This window comes from Harpia harpyja, chromosome 4 (genome assembly GCF_026419915.1).
Source record: "Harpia harpyja isolate bHarHar1 chromosome 4, bHarHar1 primary haplotype, whole genome shotgun sequence".
Lineage (NCBI taxonomy): Eukaryota > Metazoa > Chordata > Aves > Accipitriformes > Accipitridae > Harpia > Harpia harpyja.
The window spans coordinates 60,720,735-60,738,430 of NC_068943.1; the positions used below are offsets into that span (position 1 = coordinate 60,720,735).

The following is a 17,696-nucleotide window of genomic DNA, read 5'->3' on the forward strand; positions in this document are numbered from 1 at the left end:
GAAATCAATATTTAAGCAGACAGGAAAAATTCAGGCACTGTACATGAAAAAAGTATGGAGGAAAGCATCACTTTGTTTTCTTGCTATTATGTGGCTTACTGAATTTCATCTCATCTTACTTTAAGGTTTTTTTGTTTGTTTTTACAGGCATTGCTGCTTCTGTTGTTGGGGTTGTCACTGCTCAGATTATTGATACACAGACAATTCAGATATTAGTTTCAAGTTACATAATAGGTCCTATATTAAAAGCGGGATTGGGAATGCCCTCATTCTGCAATGAAAAGTATCTCACAGCTTCACTTCCACTACTAAGAGGCTTTGTCTCTGATGTGATGGGAAGTGAGAAGTTAGCACAGGGAAGGGGAGATAGTCTCTCAGATCGTGAGGTAACCATGCACAAGGGTTACCACAGCACCTTGACTGCAGAAATACATGACATTTCTGAAGCTTACTGCTTCAGAAATAATAATCTGCATTAGCAACCACTGTACATTACTCATTCTATTACAGGGCTTCTTTTCCATCTCGTTTGAACACCATTCTTTTCCATACACCATGGTGTTTTTCCTTCACTCCCTCCCCCAAATAGTTCCCAGGCCCTGTTTTTCTTTACCCCTCTTTTAAGTAGTAAAATTATTTTACTTTGTTCCCCTTCTTCTAACCTGGTTTCCACATCTCCTACAGGAGAGCCTGTAGTTATATTGTTGCTTGAATCTGGCATTCATTGGACTGCTAAAAATTACACAAAGGTGAGTGGGAGTGGAAAGCAGAGCAATAAGGTTTCCAGTCAGAGCAACCTACATAAATGTCAAAGCTGAAGAATAGGAGCAGCCAGAAACATGCAGAAGGGAGGCGGCCAGCTACACTCACAGCAAATTGAAGCGGCCATATAAACATAAAATAAGTTCACTAGTTGTCTACTTTTTATCTTTTCTGGGAAAGTGTCCAGCCAAAGGGTGCCAAACAGAGGGTACAAAGTTACCAGATGTGCTGGACCCATGCCATGCTCTGTGGGCAGCAGTGCGTGAGGTGTCCCCATGCTCTGAGCCAAATGAAGCCATGTGAAAAGCAGCAGTACATTAGCTCAGGTCTGGCCCTCCACCACACTCCAAGATAGCCAGAAAATTTGAAGGCAAGGCAAACTACTTTTATCTTCAGGAGAGAGGGGAAAAAAAAAAATATATATATATTAAAAAAAAGATAGAGATATATATACACACACATACACACACACGAGCAGGCTGAGAGTGAAAGTGACAGTAGGACAATGGCACAACAGGCAGAAACAGTACGCAAAAGCAGGGCTGGCCTGCTCCTCTCCATGCAGGGAAGCAGTGAGAAATGAACCAAGCACTAGTCCTCAGCTGTGCTTCAGGCTTCCAGCCTTGCACACTCTGAACACTAAATGCCTCAAATAATCTGGAACACCTTCCAGGCTACCAAGGTGCTATTCAAACCCTGTTTTCCCTGCAACTCTGAAAGGCTAGCACAGTACCATTTTGCTTTTTGTTCACCCTTCACAATGCTACCAGAATAGCAGCTTCAGGTAATGCCTCTTACTGACATTCACAGTTCCCCAAGCAGCAGCTGAATTGATATAAGCAATGAAACACTTCCACTTAGAGCCCAGGCTCCTGACTAACAGTGGTTAAGAGTTAATAAGAACTGGTCATTTCTCCTCCAACAGTGTTGCAGTGATAGCCAGTACCATTTGAACACCTCGTGATAGAGGTATCGGAAGCTTGAAAGCTGTACCGCACAACAGAAGGCTGCATCACGAGCAAGAACACTATTATGAATGCTCTGATGGTACCAGCATGGCAAAGGTGGATTTGCTCAAGATTAACCTGCTACTTTGGAACTCTATCTATAGCAAACAGATTTCTCACCTTGCTTTATTACTCCAGATCCAGAGTAATAAACTAATATACTTCAAATACTGAACTAGGAAAAAAAAGAAGAAACTAAGAAAGAAAAGGAACAATTTCTCAGAAGGTAGCATTTTATACAGCCTCCACTGGAGTTTGGTTACACTACACTCAAAGTGAGAATCTGACAGATTTTCTAAAACATAAGTGACACCAGTAAAATACACTTATTTGACACATACAAGCCAGTAAAAGACAAGCTATTCAAGAATAAATTAGCTTTCTGAAAATCCGTATTGCATGGAAGAGGTATGGCTGAACAAAATATTATAACAACTTTAAAAAAAAGAAAAAAAAAAGCACAGCCAACCAAACATCACTCTACATAAGCAGGTATAGTAGCTGGCCCTGAAGATGGAGTATTTTTTTGTGCAAATACAGCAAATAATCTTTTTCTAAATGTTCTTTCACCACCCAAATGTAACAGAATAAATCCATCTGTGTCAATGAATGAAAAACCAAACCATAGATGTTACTCATATGCAAAAATAATTTGTATTACTACAAAAACCTTACTAAGCCCTGCCTAAATTTCCTGATAAAAAAATGGCTTATCGAAATGTACAAAAGCACTGCTACACTGTTATCTATAAAGCCTTCCCTGCATCCCTCCTCTCTTCACTTTTTACCAAGTGAAGTGTGTTTGAGAACAACAGGGAATCCTTGGAATTAGTCAATAGATTGATTAGTGCACTGTACTGAGCGAGCCAAACAGGATCAGGATGTTTACAGGTGTTCTTGAGGTAGACATTAATTGCACTGCACTAACGAGATAGGCTTCTTTCTGTTAAAGATGCTACTAACAATACAGACAAGAAACCAACCACAAGGCTTACTGAATAAGCAAAGCAGTAAAATATGTTTTTCTGATCAAGTAAGTACTTCAAATAAATTCAGCTCTGTAGTATATTGACAAGTTAAACAGGAGACAAGTATCAGTCAACTTTTGGGGCCAAGGAGTGTATGAAGACTGAAGTACCTAAGGAGGAAAAAAAAAATTCTCTCAGTCACCTTAAATAAAACAATCTACCCCATCACAATGAAATGTAAAAGGAAGAGAGACAACCTGAATTTCTTACCAGCCCCAAACACAGATTCCAAGCTTTTGCAATTTATTTCATAATGTAATGACCCAGTTCAGCTTTCAATGATCAAACTTTAAAACCACTGCCTTCCTGAATTGCATTTGCCAATCCACGGGCTAGTCAATAAATTCCCTTGCGCACAGTTTCTCTGATCTATTACCTTTATACTGGCAATGCAAGCCATACAGCCGCAAAACCTTGAAAAGTCAGTTCTCAATTGCTCAGTGGACTGGTAAACTTTGTTAGTCTGTCTATTAAAATAAAGAGACCCAGAAAGCATTGTCTTTGAACTTCACCCTTCTGTAGTGCAAAACAGCCAGTTGACGCATCATGTGTGGAGCAGTGTCTCAGTGGAAGAGCTCAGTAACCTGGGACATGGTGAGGGTTCTCCTGCTGCTTGCCAAGCTCTTGACTTTTCAACGCCTCAAGAAACACCCAGCTTTCACCAGACACTGCTTCCTAGTTAACTTTTGTCTGACTGTATCTGTACCCATCCACATAATTTAAATTTATGGGTTGGTGGTTTCATTTCTACAGGAGAGAAATTCAGGTTTAAGTGAAGTAAAAGGCCAAAAGTCTCATCTATATGACCTCTACATTACAGCTTTCCTTCCTGAGCCACACTCATATGAGATCTATATTAAAGCACAAGTTCCATGACCTTCTGGCTCCCCTCTCTCATTTATATATTTCATAAACACTTACATTGGTCCTGTGCTGAAATTCATTTTGGGTCACGCAGGTGACACAAAAGCTATTTCCTTTCTGTACAAGACAGAACTTAAATAGCACACAACTGACTTTCCAGATCACAACAATTACTCAATGCTATTTGTACAGGAAAACTAAAGTTACACACAAATTTAACGGTGTAACTTTTGTATTTCTTTCAGGTGCCCAGAGGTTTATACAACCCCTGTCCCCACCAACACCACCAGCTCCATGGTCCTCATCAGCTGCACCAGTGTTAACAACTCTTTTTACAGCTACACAATGAACTGGGTTAATGAACTGACCCATGCTGCATACTTTCCCTCCTGCCTCCCCCCCCCCCCCCCCCGTTATTATTTTCAATCCACACCAGTCTGCAACCACCTGCACATCAGAGCAACTGGGAGGAGGCAGCAACGCGAGAATGCCTCTGGGAATGACAGGACATGGGAATAAGCAGCCAGAGACATTCTGCTTAAAACCCATATAAAAACAAATTACCATGAAAGTGTGGCCTAAGATTACTTGTCAACGCACTTCCTCCCATCTCCATTGCCTTTCACTATGTATGTTCTCCATTCTGAGATAACTGTGCAGTCTTCCACCATGGACCCCAAAATGTCAGCCTACCAGAATATATTATGTTTTACTTTTCAGGACTGTTTCGTTTCTTTTCCTTTTTTGCATAGTAGTGAATATAGTTTTATTCTTTAAAATGAGCCAACATGTAAGGTCATATGTAATTTCTGCAAAGTAAAATAATTTCTGCAATAGTCTTCAGAGTAAAAAATAAAAGTTTGTATTTGTGAAACATACTCTACTACTAAGGAACATCTTTAGAGACTTAATCTGTTCTCTTTTAGTCATGCTAGATAACAAGTGCAACTAAGAACCTCCCCCACTACTGTTAATTTATTTTCCTCTGATTTCTAGAAAACCAATTAAAAAAAATTAGCACACATCCAATCCGGGCACATTATCCATCTGAGAGATCAGAAACAAGATGTCCATCTCAGTATGTCACTATTGTCCATTAAATTTAGACATTCTTCAAATTGCATTTGTATCCAGGAGGGTAATAGCCCTTACATTAAAAAAGCCCTTCATTAAGTGGCTCCCCATCACACAGCCCATTACAGGCTTTCACGCCCTGACCCTGCATAGCCTCAGAATAATGCTGCTTTTAACAGGCAAACCAAACACAGTAAATAAACTATCCTCTCTAAGGGTAAAAAACATCAGTAAATGTATTATTAATATGGATAAAATCACCCGTTTGCACATCCCCAGTGATATAAGAAAGCACTATTATTTACTGTATTTTCTGCAAAATGAATTTATCCACACACAATGAATAGTCTCCTAAAATAACTGGAAAAAATCCATAGCCAAAATTTGATTTCATCTTAATAGCATTCTCTGATTTCTATCTTGTATAGTATAATGTATAAAAATCATACACCTGAAAACATAATGCATGCGCTAAAGGGTTTGCTTCAACATATAGAAGATGTCTTTCTTCAGAGGTACAAAGACCATCAGGTAAATACTTTGACTTCATTTTTGTCACTATGTCTACAAAAACGTAACACTTGGTTACCACCCTTGCCTCACATAAAATGCAAATCCACAGTTGTGGAACCATTTCTGCATAAGGAACAAGTCAATAGTCTTGGACCATTCAACCTAGAATGATGTCAGGGGAAGGGTGCGTATTTATTTAAAAGATATTTAAAAAAAAAAACCTGAATGGGTGGGAGAAGGTGATTAGGAACCAGTTTTGCTCACTTCCTGTACAAGAGGCCAACATGTATTAAATAGAAGTCATGTGCAAGTTCAAAACAAGTAAGAAGAGCTGTGTCTTCCCATAATTTGTAACAAAAGACGGCACTCTTTTATAGGACATAACAGATACTAGAAGGCTTCAAGGAGCCCCCACACAGTAAGACAAAGTTGACAGGGAAAAAACATTAATTCATTGAGAACATCACAAATAAAGACCATTTCTAGCTGAGGAAATTCCTAAATGCCAAACAGCTGGGAAATGGGAGAGTGTTCAGGGCATGATCACCTCTCATTTGTCCTACCTCTGCGTTCTTCCCTAGGCAACTGCTAATGGCTACTCTCAAAACCAGCAGACCCGTAGCTTGATCTAGCACAGTTGCTTTTATATGCTCTTAGAAACCTAATGTTGGACATCAGGTGTTTTCCAAGGTTTTAATAAGTAATCCAAAGGTTTTATCACGTAAGCTACGGTTCAAACAATTTACAAGTTGGTATTTAAAGCTGTACACAAGCACCTGCTCTAAGTGTTCGCTTTATTTCGGAATTAATCATTATGTACTGCATTTATTTTTCCCATAACAGAAGATAAGTGGCTTTTGCCTCTGCTCATAATTTGAGAAATACAATATAGATCAGTATAAAAAAAAATTCTGAAGTTGCATTAATTACTCCGAGATAATTACACATGCCTTACCAGTAGTGTTTACTATTGCTATACCTGCAAAATGCTTTCCATTAGGACAAGTTTTCACATTTTCATAGCACTCCGAAGCACGTGCCATTAGGTCTGACATTTCCCATGATCTATCCTTCTCTAAAGCACAACATTTGATTCAAGGGAGGGGTTTAACTCAAAGTAAAACATGAAGTCAATTGACAAATTTTTCCCTTTTCCTATTTTTATGCATCCTTTTCTCTCTCTCCTTTTTTTTTTTTAATAAGAATTTCTAAAGCTACTGAAGACTAAAAATTGACATTTGAAAATTCATTGTAATTCTTTATGACTACAACGGTTCTGGGTAAATCTGGTAAAACTAAAGCCCTGAAAGTCACATACTCAGCATAAGGGTATTATCTTTTTAACATACTGGTAAAACAGTGGTCCTTCTGAGACAAAGCTGTACTGGAATACATATTTCTTTTACTAAGGCCAAGGTCAGGACATCATATTGGATTCCAGAGAGATGCAAGAGACAAGGGCTCCAAACACTACAAAGGAGAGAACATCAACACATGCATTAAGGAGCTCTGCACCTAGCTGAAGCATTATAGAGCCTGAGAAGAAAAGATGGAAAGAAAAAGGTCCCTACCCTAGCACTTCAGTTTCTGTGCTGCTCAGTTTTTCTGGGTACCCCTTCTCTCCTCTCATCCTCTGACTGAGCTGGAAAAAGTGGGCTGACTCTGGTCCCTAGGAGATCCCTGGCTTCCACATGTTAGAAAACACAGCATTTTTCAAAGTGAAAACACTAGTAGTTTAGTTTTACCTATACCTTCATTACCACATCATCTTCTACTTGGATGACTTCTTCATGAGTACCGGACTGCTTTATAATCTACAGTTTCAACAGTAATCAGACAGGGTCAGCACCATTAAAAAACTGCACGGCAGATGACTGCACAGTTACTTCACTTCTGCTTTTGCCTGAACCTCTTGCTGCTCCACTTCCTGCAGACTCATCAGAGGAATTCAGCACTCATTTTAGAACTGTTTTACATTCTTAGACTTAATTTAAAATCGTGCTATTTCAAACACAAAAGAGCTTAAGTATTTAGATTCAGCATAGATCCTCAGAATCTGAAGACTGTGAACTTCTTAAGGGCAGCTCATCACATAAGACTGCTCACTTTTAGTCTGGATCTCAATAACTGAACATCAAACTTTTTAACAGTGGTCCAAGAAGTCTAGAATTCTAACCAGAGGAAGAAAAAATAATAATGATTAGAGCTTCTTCTGTATCTGTTTTGGACTATCTCTGAAATGTTCCTTTATTTTGCTAGATTTTATTGAGCAGCCACAATTTCACATACAGATGTGAAAAAAGAACTTCCTCCAGAAGACCTCCAGAAGAGTCCATGTGCTACACTCAGAGGAAAAAGGGTCTGTAGCAGAACTGAACAGAAATCAGTTGCCAAAGTCAGAGAGCACTGTGTCATTTAACTCTGAAAACTGCCTAAGGATGACAAATATGTTATTTGGGAGAAGCAAGAAGAAGCTATCTTATCATTTAGGTTAATTCAAAATACAATTCCTCAAATTGTTGGTTTTCCTATACAAGGTGTGCCTGAGGTCTGAGAATACCAAATTTTTTACAAAATGGTGCTTCCATCACAATTAAGATATTGCCAACCATTTTAACAAACCACGTAGACTCTGAAAAACGCAAACTGAAAAGTAACTGATTTCATCCTTCCTAGGGGAGATATTATTTTGAATTTGTTAATACAAGACCATCATGAATGCTGAGGCTTCAGGGCTTAAATTTACTCTTCCATATGCAAACTTGAAGCACCAAGCAGTCCATTAAATAAAGTGCTGATCTTGCTTAATTACCTGTTTTGTAAGATATGGGGCATGCTAACAGCTGCTGATATCAGTGACTCCAAAGCAGGGGGAACTCAGATAGTTAGCAGTTAAGAAGTAAAATTACATACACTCACCACCATTAATAATGCACAACAATATATAAAAAGCAGGGGAAGGAATGGTGCAGAGGTTAGGTTACTTCTGTGTGGCAACATTTCGCACTCCTTCTCCACACGTACCTCACTTCACAAAACCTTTTAGATACAAATAAAATAGCCATGACCTTTTTTCCTCCTCTGCATGATTAATTACTTAATGTATTATTAATTGGAAAATGTAGCTGAATTTCAAATGCTTTCATTTTCTCAGCATATCATGCTGTCTGGGAAGCGCCGATTAAGCTGTTCATCAAAGGTGAGCAGGCAAGGTCATGTAGGCTGTACCTCTTCAGTTATTCATCACTTGTCCTAAATAGTAATTAACAACAACAATATTTCCAAAATCAAAACTTTTCTGATTACCTTCAGATGATGAGCAGTTGGGGGGAGGGGAGGGAAGGAATCAGTGTATAGCTTTTTACATGTATCCTTTTTTTCACCATTTCTTCTAATGCATACCTGAATAATTCAATCAATACATTAGCTGTCATTTAAGACACAGAATTTCACTGCGAGTCAACAGGAATTTGACACAGAATAAAGAGGAGGTTATGGTTTCCTTTCTCCCTTCCCTATGTCCCCCAATTTTAAAGGGGGATTTGATCTAAGAAGGTTTCTCAGTTACCAAGATTGTTATATTTATTCTTTTTCTTTCTTTTGATTATCTCCATTATCAAGGTTAAAGCAGAGATCACAGACTATGGCCTTGAGGCCATATTCAGTGAGACTCTGAGCTTTGTAATAAACTTATCCCTTCAGTATTTGTGGGGTTTCTCACCTTGAGGCATCTCAGGCGGCAAATAGTGAGGCTCTTGAGCACTGACATGTACCCAGTCGAAGTCATCATACAAGTCTTGGTGGTAGTCACAGGGTCCAGGGCCATCATCAAACGTACACCCCCCTAGGGAAGAAACTTATTATTAGTTTATTTAAAAGCAGAGCTCTTTCAAGAGTCAAGCAGAGGTGTTCCTCCTGGGCACACCACAACTACAGAGCCCACACAGCCTGTGGCACAGTTCAAAGGCTTGCCCGTGCAAAGCTAACACCCGCAAGCAGCTCATGCATCAGTGTTCCCCTCTCTTTTTTAAACCGTCTCTGCTTCACACAACCGATTTCCCCCAAGAGCACCTTCTGTCAGAGCAGGAGATCACAGGCTGAGTCACTCAGCCAAAATGAAACCTGGCCCAGTGTCTGCGTGACAAAAAGCAACACACTATCTAAACCAAGGGGGAAACAGAAAATAATGGACTAGGCTCAGAAAACAAAGGTATAAACCAACAACTCTGATGCGCTGAAAGCATAAGTATTCCAAACAGCAACGACGAGGATAAATACTGTGCCCAAAACCAAACCAGTCAGACAAAATAATTAAAGTTACTTAGAAATGAAATAATTGCTGCAGAATGAATTGGATAATCTTGCTTTATTAAATCAATCTAGCATAACACCACAAATTAAAGGTGCTTTTTCAGGGTCACACAAAAAATGGATATGAAAACCTTACGACAAAAGTTGTGAGCAGAAGTGACAGGGAAAAAGAAGAAGGGGAGGAATGTAAAAGATAGGGGAGAAAAAAAACTCCCAAATTCCTGTGGAACACAGTAATGGCTGCCCCGTCTCATTCAGTAAGTTTTTTATTACATTCTTCACTCAAGGCAATTTAGTAGGCTGGGAAAAAGAGAGAAGAAAACATAATGATCACAGAAGGAGATCAAGGTTTGAGAAAAAAGAAACAAAAGGAATCAAAAGACCCTGGTCAAAGAAAAAGTAGAGCGTAAACGCAAAAAAATACAGATGTCATGCACACAACTCTGCAGCTTCTGTTATCTCCATTCATGGCACACAGTCCTCGAGTGTGCTCCTCCTGCTCAAAAATAAAAAGGCAAGACTAGGAGAGAGTGAAAGAGAAACCACAGTGCATTCATCTTTCTTTAGGCAGTATTTTTTTATCCAGAAAAGAAGTTATATAAGAACTCAAGAATTAGATTATAAACAACTCTCAGAAATCAGGGGAGATATTTCTTTAGTTAGGGCATATCAATCCAATTAACAACTGTTGTTACAACAAAAATTCCTCTTGTTAAGAAGACACCTCTAGAATAACAGGAGCATTTGTGTTGACTTCATTGTCTGACTTTTTGAATATAAAATATGTGGCAAGTACTGCGAGTCCCAAGAACAAAAAACAACCCCTGATTATGATAAATTCTAGTGTCACTGTAAGATGAGTCACTGCCACTGCATCAACAGCCTCCCATGCCTGCCAGGCTCTCACCAGCCCACACTACACCCCAGAGAACGGGCTGGAGGTAGGAAAGAGGACATGAAATTGAGGACCATGAAGAACTACAGCCTGTACTCATTTCTGCCCTCTGTGCAAGACATACATGACCTGGAACTAGGACAGGCCAGAGAATAAGGAAAGGAAGAATACGCATGTATGTCACCAAATTGAGGATAAAAGTATTTTTTACCTACCCAAAATGGAGTATTCAAATGTCACATAATCGGCAGAGTTTGTAAAAACAGTATTCATATTTGGGGAAGGGGAAGTCCCTTTTACTAAGTTTCATCAGCAAATCTAGACTGTGTCCCAAACTGAGATTATGTTTCATCTTCAATCAGAGACAACTCAGATAATTCCCACAGTTGTGCATAAGTATTTGTTATTTTGAATAAATGACAAAACCAAGTCTTAGCTAATTCTACTTCACGAAAAACCATTGCCAGATACTCATTCCTGGGAACTCCCAGAACCACCTGTTAACCAGTGTGCTGGCAAGGACAACGCCAGGAGAGAAAGAAAACTCTACACCGTAGCAAAATTTCTGCTAAATCCTTGTACCATAAAACCTTAAAACTTCATATTCAGCTACATGTTAGCAAAAGCTTCTCAAATGTTACCCTGTGACACATAAGCACAGCATCAACAGCAACAACAAAGAAGCCCCAACATTTCATACTCTGTACTAAGTTGGTTACTACATCAGTGTCACTGTCAAAAACTGCAAGGCACAAGAGGAGAAATATTTGTGCATCAAAGAAACATTTATGCCTTCAAAAGTCCCAACTCCGATGCCCTATTACCACCGAGAGACTTTTCTAATTAACATCTATCACCATAAAGCCAGAAAAGCTTAGAACATAAATCTTGGGTTTTTTTATTTAACTTACAATACACTGCTATGATCACTCTACAGCAAAAATATACGTTTCCTTCGACATTTAATTGATAAATGAATCGCAGTTTCCCTTAAAGGGAAGTTATCACTGTCTGCTGTCCCAGCACCAAAATGACATATGGCTTTGAAACACATGCCTGCAGGGCACCCATTACCCTTTTTAATGGTTTAAGTGCCCTCAGTATATAAATTTAAACTACCAATGAATCTTGTAGACTCATTTGGAAAATGAATGTCCTTAATTGCTCGTCTTTGTGCCCACTATTAATTTTAGTTATCAGGGTTCTGATTAGTGATAACAACATGCCTCTTAATACACAGCAAGCAATCCAAACCTCCTTGTGTGTAGCATATCACGGCTGCATCCACAGAACAAGCAAGTGTCCATTTATTGATTACACATGAACAAAGTTTATCAGGACAGATTATCCACCCTGTAACAACTGCTTAAACCAATGGCTTCCTCTCATGCAGCACACCACCTCCTCTTACCAACGTATCGACACATTTCAAGGCAAGTAAAGTAAAAGCCAATGCTGTAGCAATTTATCCAGTATAACACGATGAGAGAGACTAAGCATTTTAAACCCCTTGCAGACTACTCCTTTTGACTTAAAACATGAGCAAATTTGGATCTCCCCTTCTCTGTTTTAACAGTCAACTGCCTGTGTGCTATTTTGGTAACTCTGGGTACTAAGAGGTAAACCTAGTGTAACATGCAGTGTGGAAAACACAAGAAGAGATGATGAGTGAGTGAAACCTGCAATGATACATTTTGTTCCCAGTCATTTGTTCAAAACTATATACATTTTAAATCAGTCTTTAACCACTCAAAAATAAAACCACATCTGACAGAAGCATACCATAGGTCAGGACTTGTTAGCACCCTAACTCAGCTACTGGGCCACTCTCCACCATAATGTAACAGCACTGTTCAGGGAAGAAAGTGGATCGGCTTGATGAATGTTTAGTACCTTCCAATGAGGTTCAGCAGCTGACCTCAAATACACATTCGTATTTGTTGCCAAACATTTTGAGAACAGCCTGCTAATATCCTACAAATGACAAGTCAGAAATCTCCAACTCAGCCATTTGTAGCTTCCCCCAAAACTCAGTAAAAAAGTACTTCACTACCAACCACTGTCTCGTTACATCACCACTGCATTCCTTTAGCTACAGCTGATGTATAACCTACAATTTATCTTCAATACTACCCTGCTACTGGAATTTGTGCATACCTACCAACACACACACCATGCCACAAACTGATTTGCGCACCCCTGCTCAATCTCCCAGCTGAAAGCACACAGTGCTGACATTCAAATGCTCTTGGACCTTGCAGTACTTAAATCCACGTTCACCTTAGATTTCTAATGTCACACTTCAGAAAAAGGTGGCAGCAGCAGCAATTAAAGCAATACACCAGACTGGTCCAACCTCAACAGCCTGATGTGGGCTTCGGGACTCACATGCAAGGCAGCCAGCATCTCCTCCCTTCAAATGATGCTGCCACCAGGACATGGCCCAGAAGGGCCAGACAGGGACAAGCAGCACGCTCTGCTGATAGGCAGCACCGGCCACAGCCATGACTGGCCACACCTGCGGTGGCAGCAGCAGCTGCCATCAAGTAAGCCTCAACAATCAAATTAACAAAAAGAAAAATCAGGTAGTCCATCAGAAACAAACACCCTATTGACAACTGGAATTGTAAGCTAGGAAGACAGAAGGAATTTTAGGTCTGGATGGTTATTTTGTCAAACTGCTAACTGTATTTTGGGTCAAGCCAATTTGTTCAGTTGCTGAGGAAGTATTTGGGAAACATGTACATTCCACAGAAACCAAGCAAATCAACAATTCACTGTTTCCATTATCTTTTCCCATAAGCTTTACTATGTTAACTTCAGCTTAAACACACCTAGAATTCTCACACATTCCTCTTCAACATCCTTCTAAAAGATAAGTGATAAATTATACTAGCCTCATAAAAATTTCCTGACATGTCCATTTTCATTTATAAAAGATAAAGAATCTTAAATGTTCATTATAAAAAGAAAGATATGAATATCCCACACTGAACTCTCAGAAACAAAATTAAAGCTCCACTAAATAACAAGGTCATTAAGATTAACCTAAATTTAATCTTAGAATTAATCTTAACCTAAATTTAATAAAGATCATATAGTGAAGGTTTACACATCACTCTACTGTAGTGGGTTGACGCTAGCTGGATGCCAGGTGCCCAGCAAAGTCACTCTATCAATCCCCGCCTCAGCTAGACAAGGGAGAGAAAATCTACTGAAAGGCTCTTGGGTAGAGACAAGGACAGGGAGGGATCACTCACCAATTACCATCACAGGCAAAACAGACTCGACTTGGGGAAATTAATTTAATTTATTACCAATCAAAACAGAGTAGGATAATGAGAAATAAAACCAAATCTTAAAACACCTTCCCCCCAACCCTCCCTCCTTCCCGGGCACAGCTTCACTCCCTGTTCCTCTCCCTCCTTCCCCTGCAGCAGCACAGGGGTCGGGGAATGGGGGTTGCGGTCAGTTCATCACACATTGTCTCTGCCGCTTCATCCTCCTCAGGGGCAGGACTCCTCACTCTTCCCCTGCTCCAGCATGGGATCCCTCACACAGGAGACAGTTCTCCACAGACTTCTCCAATGTGAGTCCTTCCCACGGGCTGCAGTTCTTCATGACTTGCTCCAGTATGGATGCCTTCCATGGGCTGCTGTCCTTCAGGCACAGACCGCTCCAGCATAGGCTTCCCACAGGGTCACAGCCTCCTTCAGGCATCCACCTGCTCTGGCATGGGGTCCTCCGCGGGCTGCAGGTGGGCATCTGCTCCATTGTGGACCTCCACGGGCTGCAGGGGGACAGCCTGCCTCACCATGGTCTTCCCCACAGGCTGCAGGGGAATCTCTGCTCCGGCGCCTGGAGCACCTCCTCCCCCTCCTCCTTCACTGACCTGGGGGTCTACAGGGTTGTTTCTCTCACACGTTCTCACTCCTCTCTCTGGCTGCTGTTGCTGTTGTGCAGGTTCTTTTTCCCCCTCTTAAATCTGTAATCCCAGAGTCGCTACCACTGTCACTGATGGGCTCAGCCTTCGCCAGCAGTGGGTCCTTTGAGCCAGCTGGCACTGGCTCTGTTGGACATAGGGGAAGCTTCTAGCAGCTTCTCACAGAAGCCACCCCTGTAGCCCCTCCCCGCCAAAACCTTACCACACAAATCTAATACATTTATAAAAAGCTATTTAAAGAGGCTTGAATTTAAAGACCAATCACATTTTTTAAAATGTTACCACAATATTTCCTTAGCAGCAACACTCAATACTGACACTGCTCTGTGATTTTGATTTATCCTACATCCCTCCATACCAACCCAGGAAAGAAGAGCTGAACAGATTTTTCCCTACCAGGTGAAAATATAAATAAGCTTAAGACTAACAGAAGTATGTGTCAGTAACTCCCACTAATAAATGGACATCCACTACAACTTTACAGTGGCCTCCAGCTCATCAGCTCAGGACAGAGAGGAAAACTGATTCAGATTTTAAACTAATGATCTTTATCTAACAATTCCACTGTTCTCACTACACTTCCTACAGATCATGTCACTTTTACTATTTAGAATAGAAACAGTCAGTTGTACACAATATTACATGAATTTAAGATACCCGTAACATTTATTATGAATGGCATTATAGGGCTGCTATACTGGAGATCTACTGACTTCTAGAAAAAAGACAGTATTCCCACATATCACCTAAAAATTCTATATATCAGTTTTCATATTTAATTAGACCTAAACAACTCCACTGCCCTTTAATATACACTCAGAAAAGCGATAGTAAAAAAACCAATTCAAAACATTGAGAAAACTACTAAATTGTGATAAATTAAATACCTATTGATAAAACTAGCTGATAAAGAATAACACACATTTACTGGCCATGCTTTACACCACCTTTACAAAAAAAGACGGCCCTTAGCATCGGGGCAGGAGAAGGGAACGGCTGGCATTCACTTTTCTAAATCCAACAAAGAATATATTTGTCTTGTATCACACTTTGTACAGAATTAAAAATAAAGAAAAAATTAGTATAGCAAATTATATGCAACAACAGTAAGAAGGCATTTATTTTTAAGTCTCCCATAGTAACAATATCTATCCACTAGAACTGCCAAGTACCTTCTCACCAAAATCTGGCACAAAGTTTAAGCAACTAATAAGGGAAAGCAATGAAAGAAAACTGCATCTTCCGGATTTGGGGCAGGGGTAGAGAAGGGAAACTGGAGTACCTGATTAGGTTTCTGAAACAAACTGATTTTAGAAGTGTTCTTCATTACCTGTTTCTATAACCTATCAGCATTGCAAGGATTTTTTTCAGCCATAGAATGGCATGTATAGAAGGACAGTTGAAAGAACACAACTTTACAGTTTAATTCTGAGATCTGTTCTTGCATCCAACTACTTCTGGTATTATGTAAAACACAAAATAAACTAGTAACATCTTAAATTTCATGCTCCTCAATTTTAAGGAGCTGGTTATAAGCCCAGAAATTGATCCACTAAGAACAAGCAGATCACCAATACAGGAGAGAAAAAAAATTCTAGCATGAGAGAAGAGTTGTATTACAGGCCCACAACAAACTTTCATCATCACAACTTTTCCCTTACACAGGGCTCAGTTACCAATGGTTTCTTTAGGGCTCATATGCACAAAGGTGTCACACCAGGAACGAAATACTCTTTTCTCATTCAGCTCAAATGACTAGTTGGAACAATCCGCTCCCTTTATTCAACAGCATGCTTTTATTTTTCTCCACCACCTGCTGTAAAAGCATAATGACTAGCTCTAAATCTATCAAAGTAGATAGCTCCCTCATAAGAACCCAGTACAAAATTGTGTTTATCTGGGATGTCAGGTAAAAGTCCCATGCAAATTTAATTTTCTCCTCACATCGATTTGTGAATTCAAAGCTTGAAGAGCATAAAGGTGCTATACCAGGTCTCTTGTCAGTCATATATCCAGGAATAGGTTCTGCTTTTAAAATCGCCCACCTACCACATTAATTTACCTGTTTCTGTCACAGCACACCTTGAAGCACAGGATATTTTCATCTTCTAAAGGCACACTACGTTACTTCTGCTGCAAGCATTTCAAAACACATTGATTGCAGAGCATTCAGACACCTATTAAGAATATACTATGAATTGCTGTTAATACAGTTTGAGAATAAATTGTAATGACATGTTAAAATGCTTATGTTCAGTATTACCTACTGAAATGTAACTCTGAAATAACCTTAATTAACCTATGGCATCTAAAAAGGCAGAAGGTCAGAGGCACTATTTAATTTTTAAAAAATAACTATGAAAATAGCAGCACTTAAGAAAAATGACACATTCTCCTTCACTACAGGGAAAAGTCATACTAAATACTAAGAATATTTATCTTCTTTGCAGTGGTACCTTATTTTGTAGTACTAGAATTCATTACACAAAACACGACTGATTACAGTTAAGAGCAATAAAAGCCAAGTGAACTCAATTACCTACAAACACTTTTTAAATTTTTTCTAGCCTTGTTCCCACTATCAGTATGTTTTAATCATCCTCTTGGCTTTTTACCTTGAACATGGAACTCCAAGTCTCATTCAAAAGCACCTATGGAATGTAAACACCAACAGCTTAATATGAAATATGGCCAATTATTCCTAAGTTAGCGCTATTTTATTTTCAGTGTAGGGCTTTTGTTGGTGCTGTTAGAACAGCCAAATTATCTAAATATTCCTATCAATGTAAACTTTTGAGAAAAGAAAGTGGACAAAACCACTCCTTAATCACTACATGCTATAAATCACCTTGACATTAAAAACCAATTCCATGCCCCAATAGCCACAAAGTAGTACCATAGCCAATAGAAAAAGGGGAAGAAGAAGAAGAAAAAAAAAAAAAAAAAGGCAAAACAGGTCATAATCAAGTCCAATCTATGCATAATTTTTCTCATTTTGTATCTGTCTTTCATATTCCTTATTAATAAAACGTAGTAGCTTATTTTAGAAAGGAAAGTTGGGAACTTGAAAAATATTAGATACAAATTACCAGGAATGCAGGAAGCCTCATGTAGACATCCTTTCCTGTAATCTTCAGGGAAAGATCTCGCTATTAATCCCAGCACTTATCCTAACCCCAAATTTTGGGAGAGCATGAAGTTTCACAATTAGATGTGGCCTACCTGGCCATGCCATTTATTAGATTTATTCTATTAAATTAGGTTCCTTCCCTCTATACCGGGCCTGGAAAAGGCTTCTT

At 39.4% G+C, this 17,696-nt stretch overlaps 1 protein-coding gene across 16 annotated transcripts in view; it reads right to left on the bottom strand.

Moving 5' to 3' along the window:
* PTPRK (protein tyrosine phosphatase receptor type K) overlaps positions 1 to 17,696 on the bottom strand; it is a 415,801-nt gene that overhangs the window by 315,840 nt on the left and 82,265 nt on the right. For all 16 annotated transcript variants that reach the window (XM_052784282.1, XM_052784278.1, XM_052784293.1 and 13 more), the window contains exon 2: positions 8,970 to 9,092. In XM_052784282.1, coding sequence (XP_052640242.1) covers positions 8,970 to 9,092 — 123 coding nt within the window. The remainder of the gene's footprint in view (positions 1 to 8,969; positions 9,093 to 17,696) is intronic.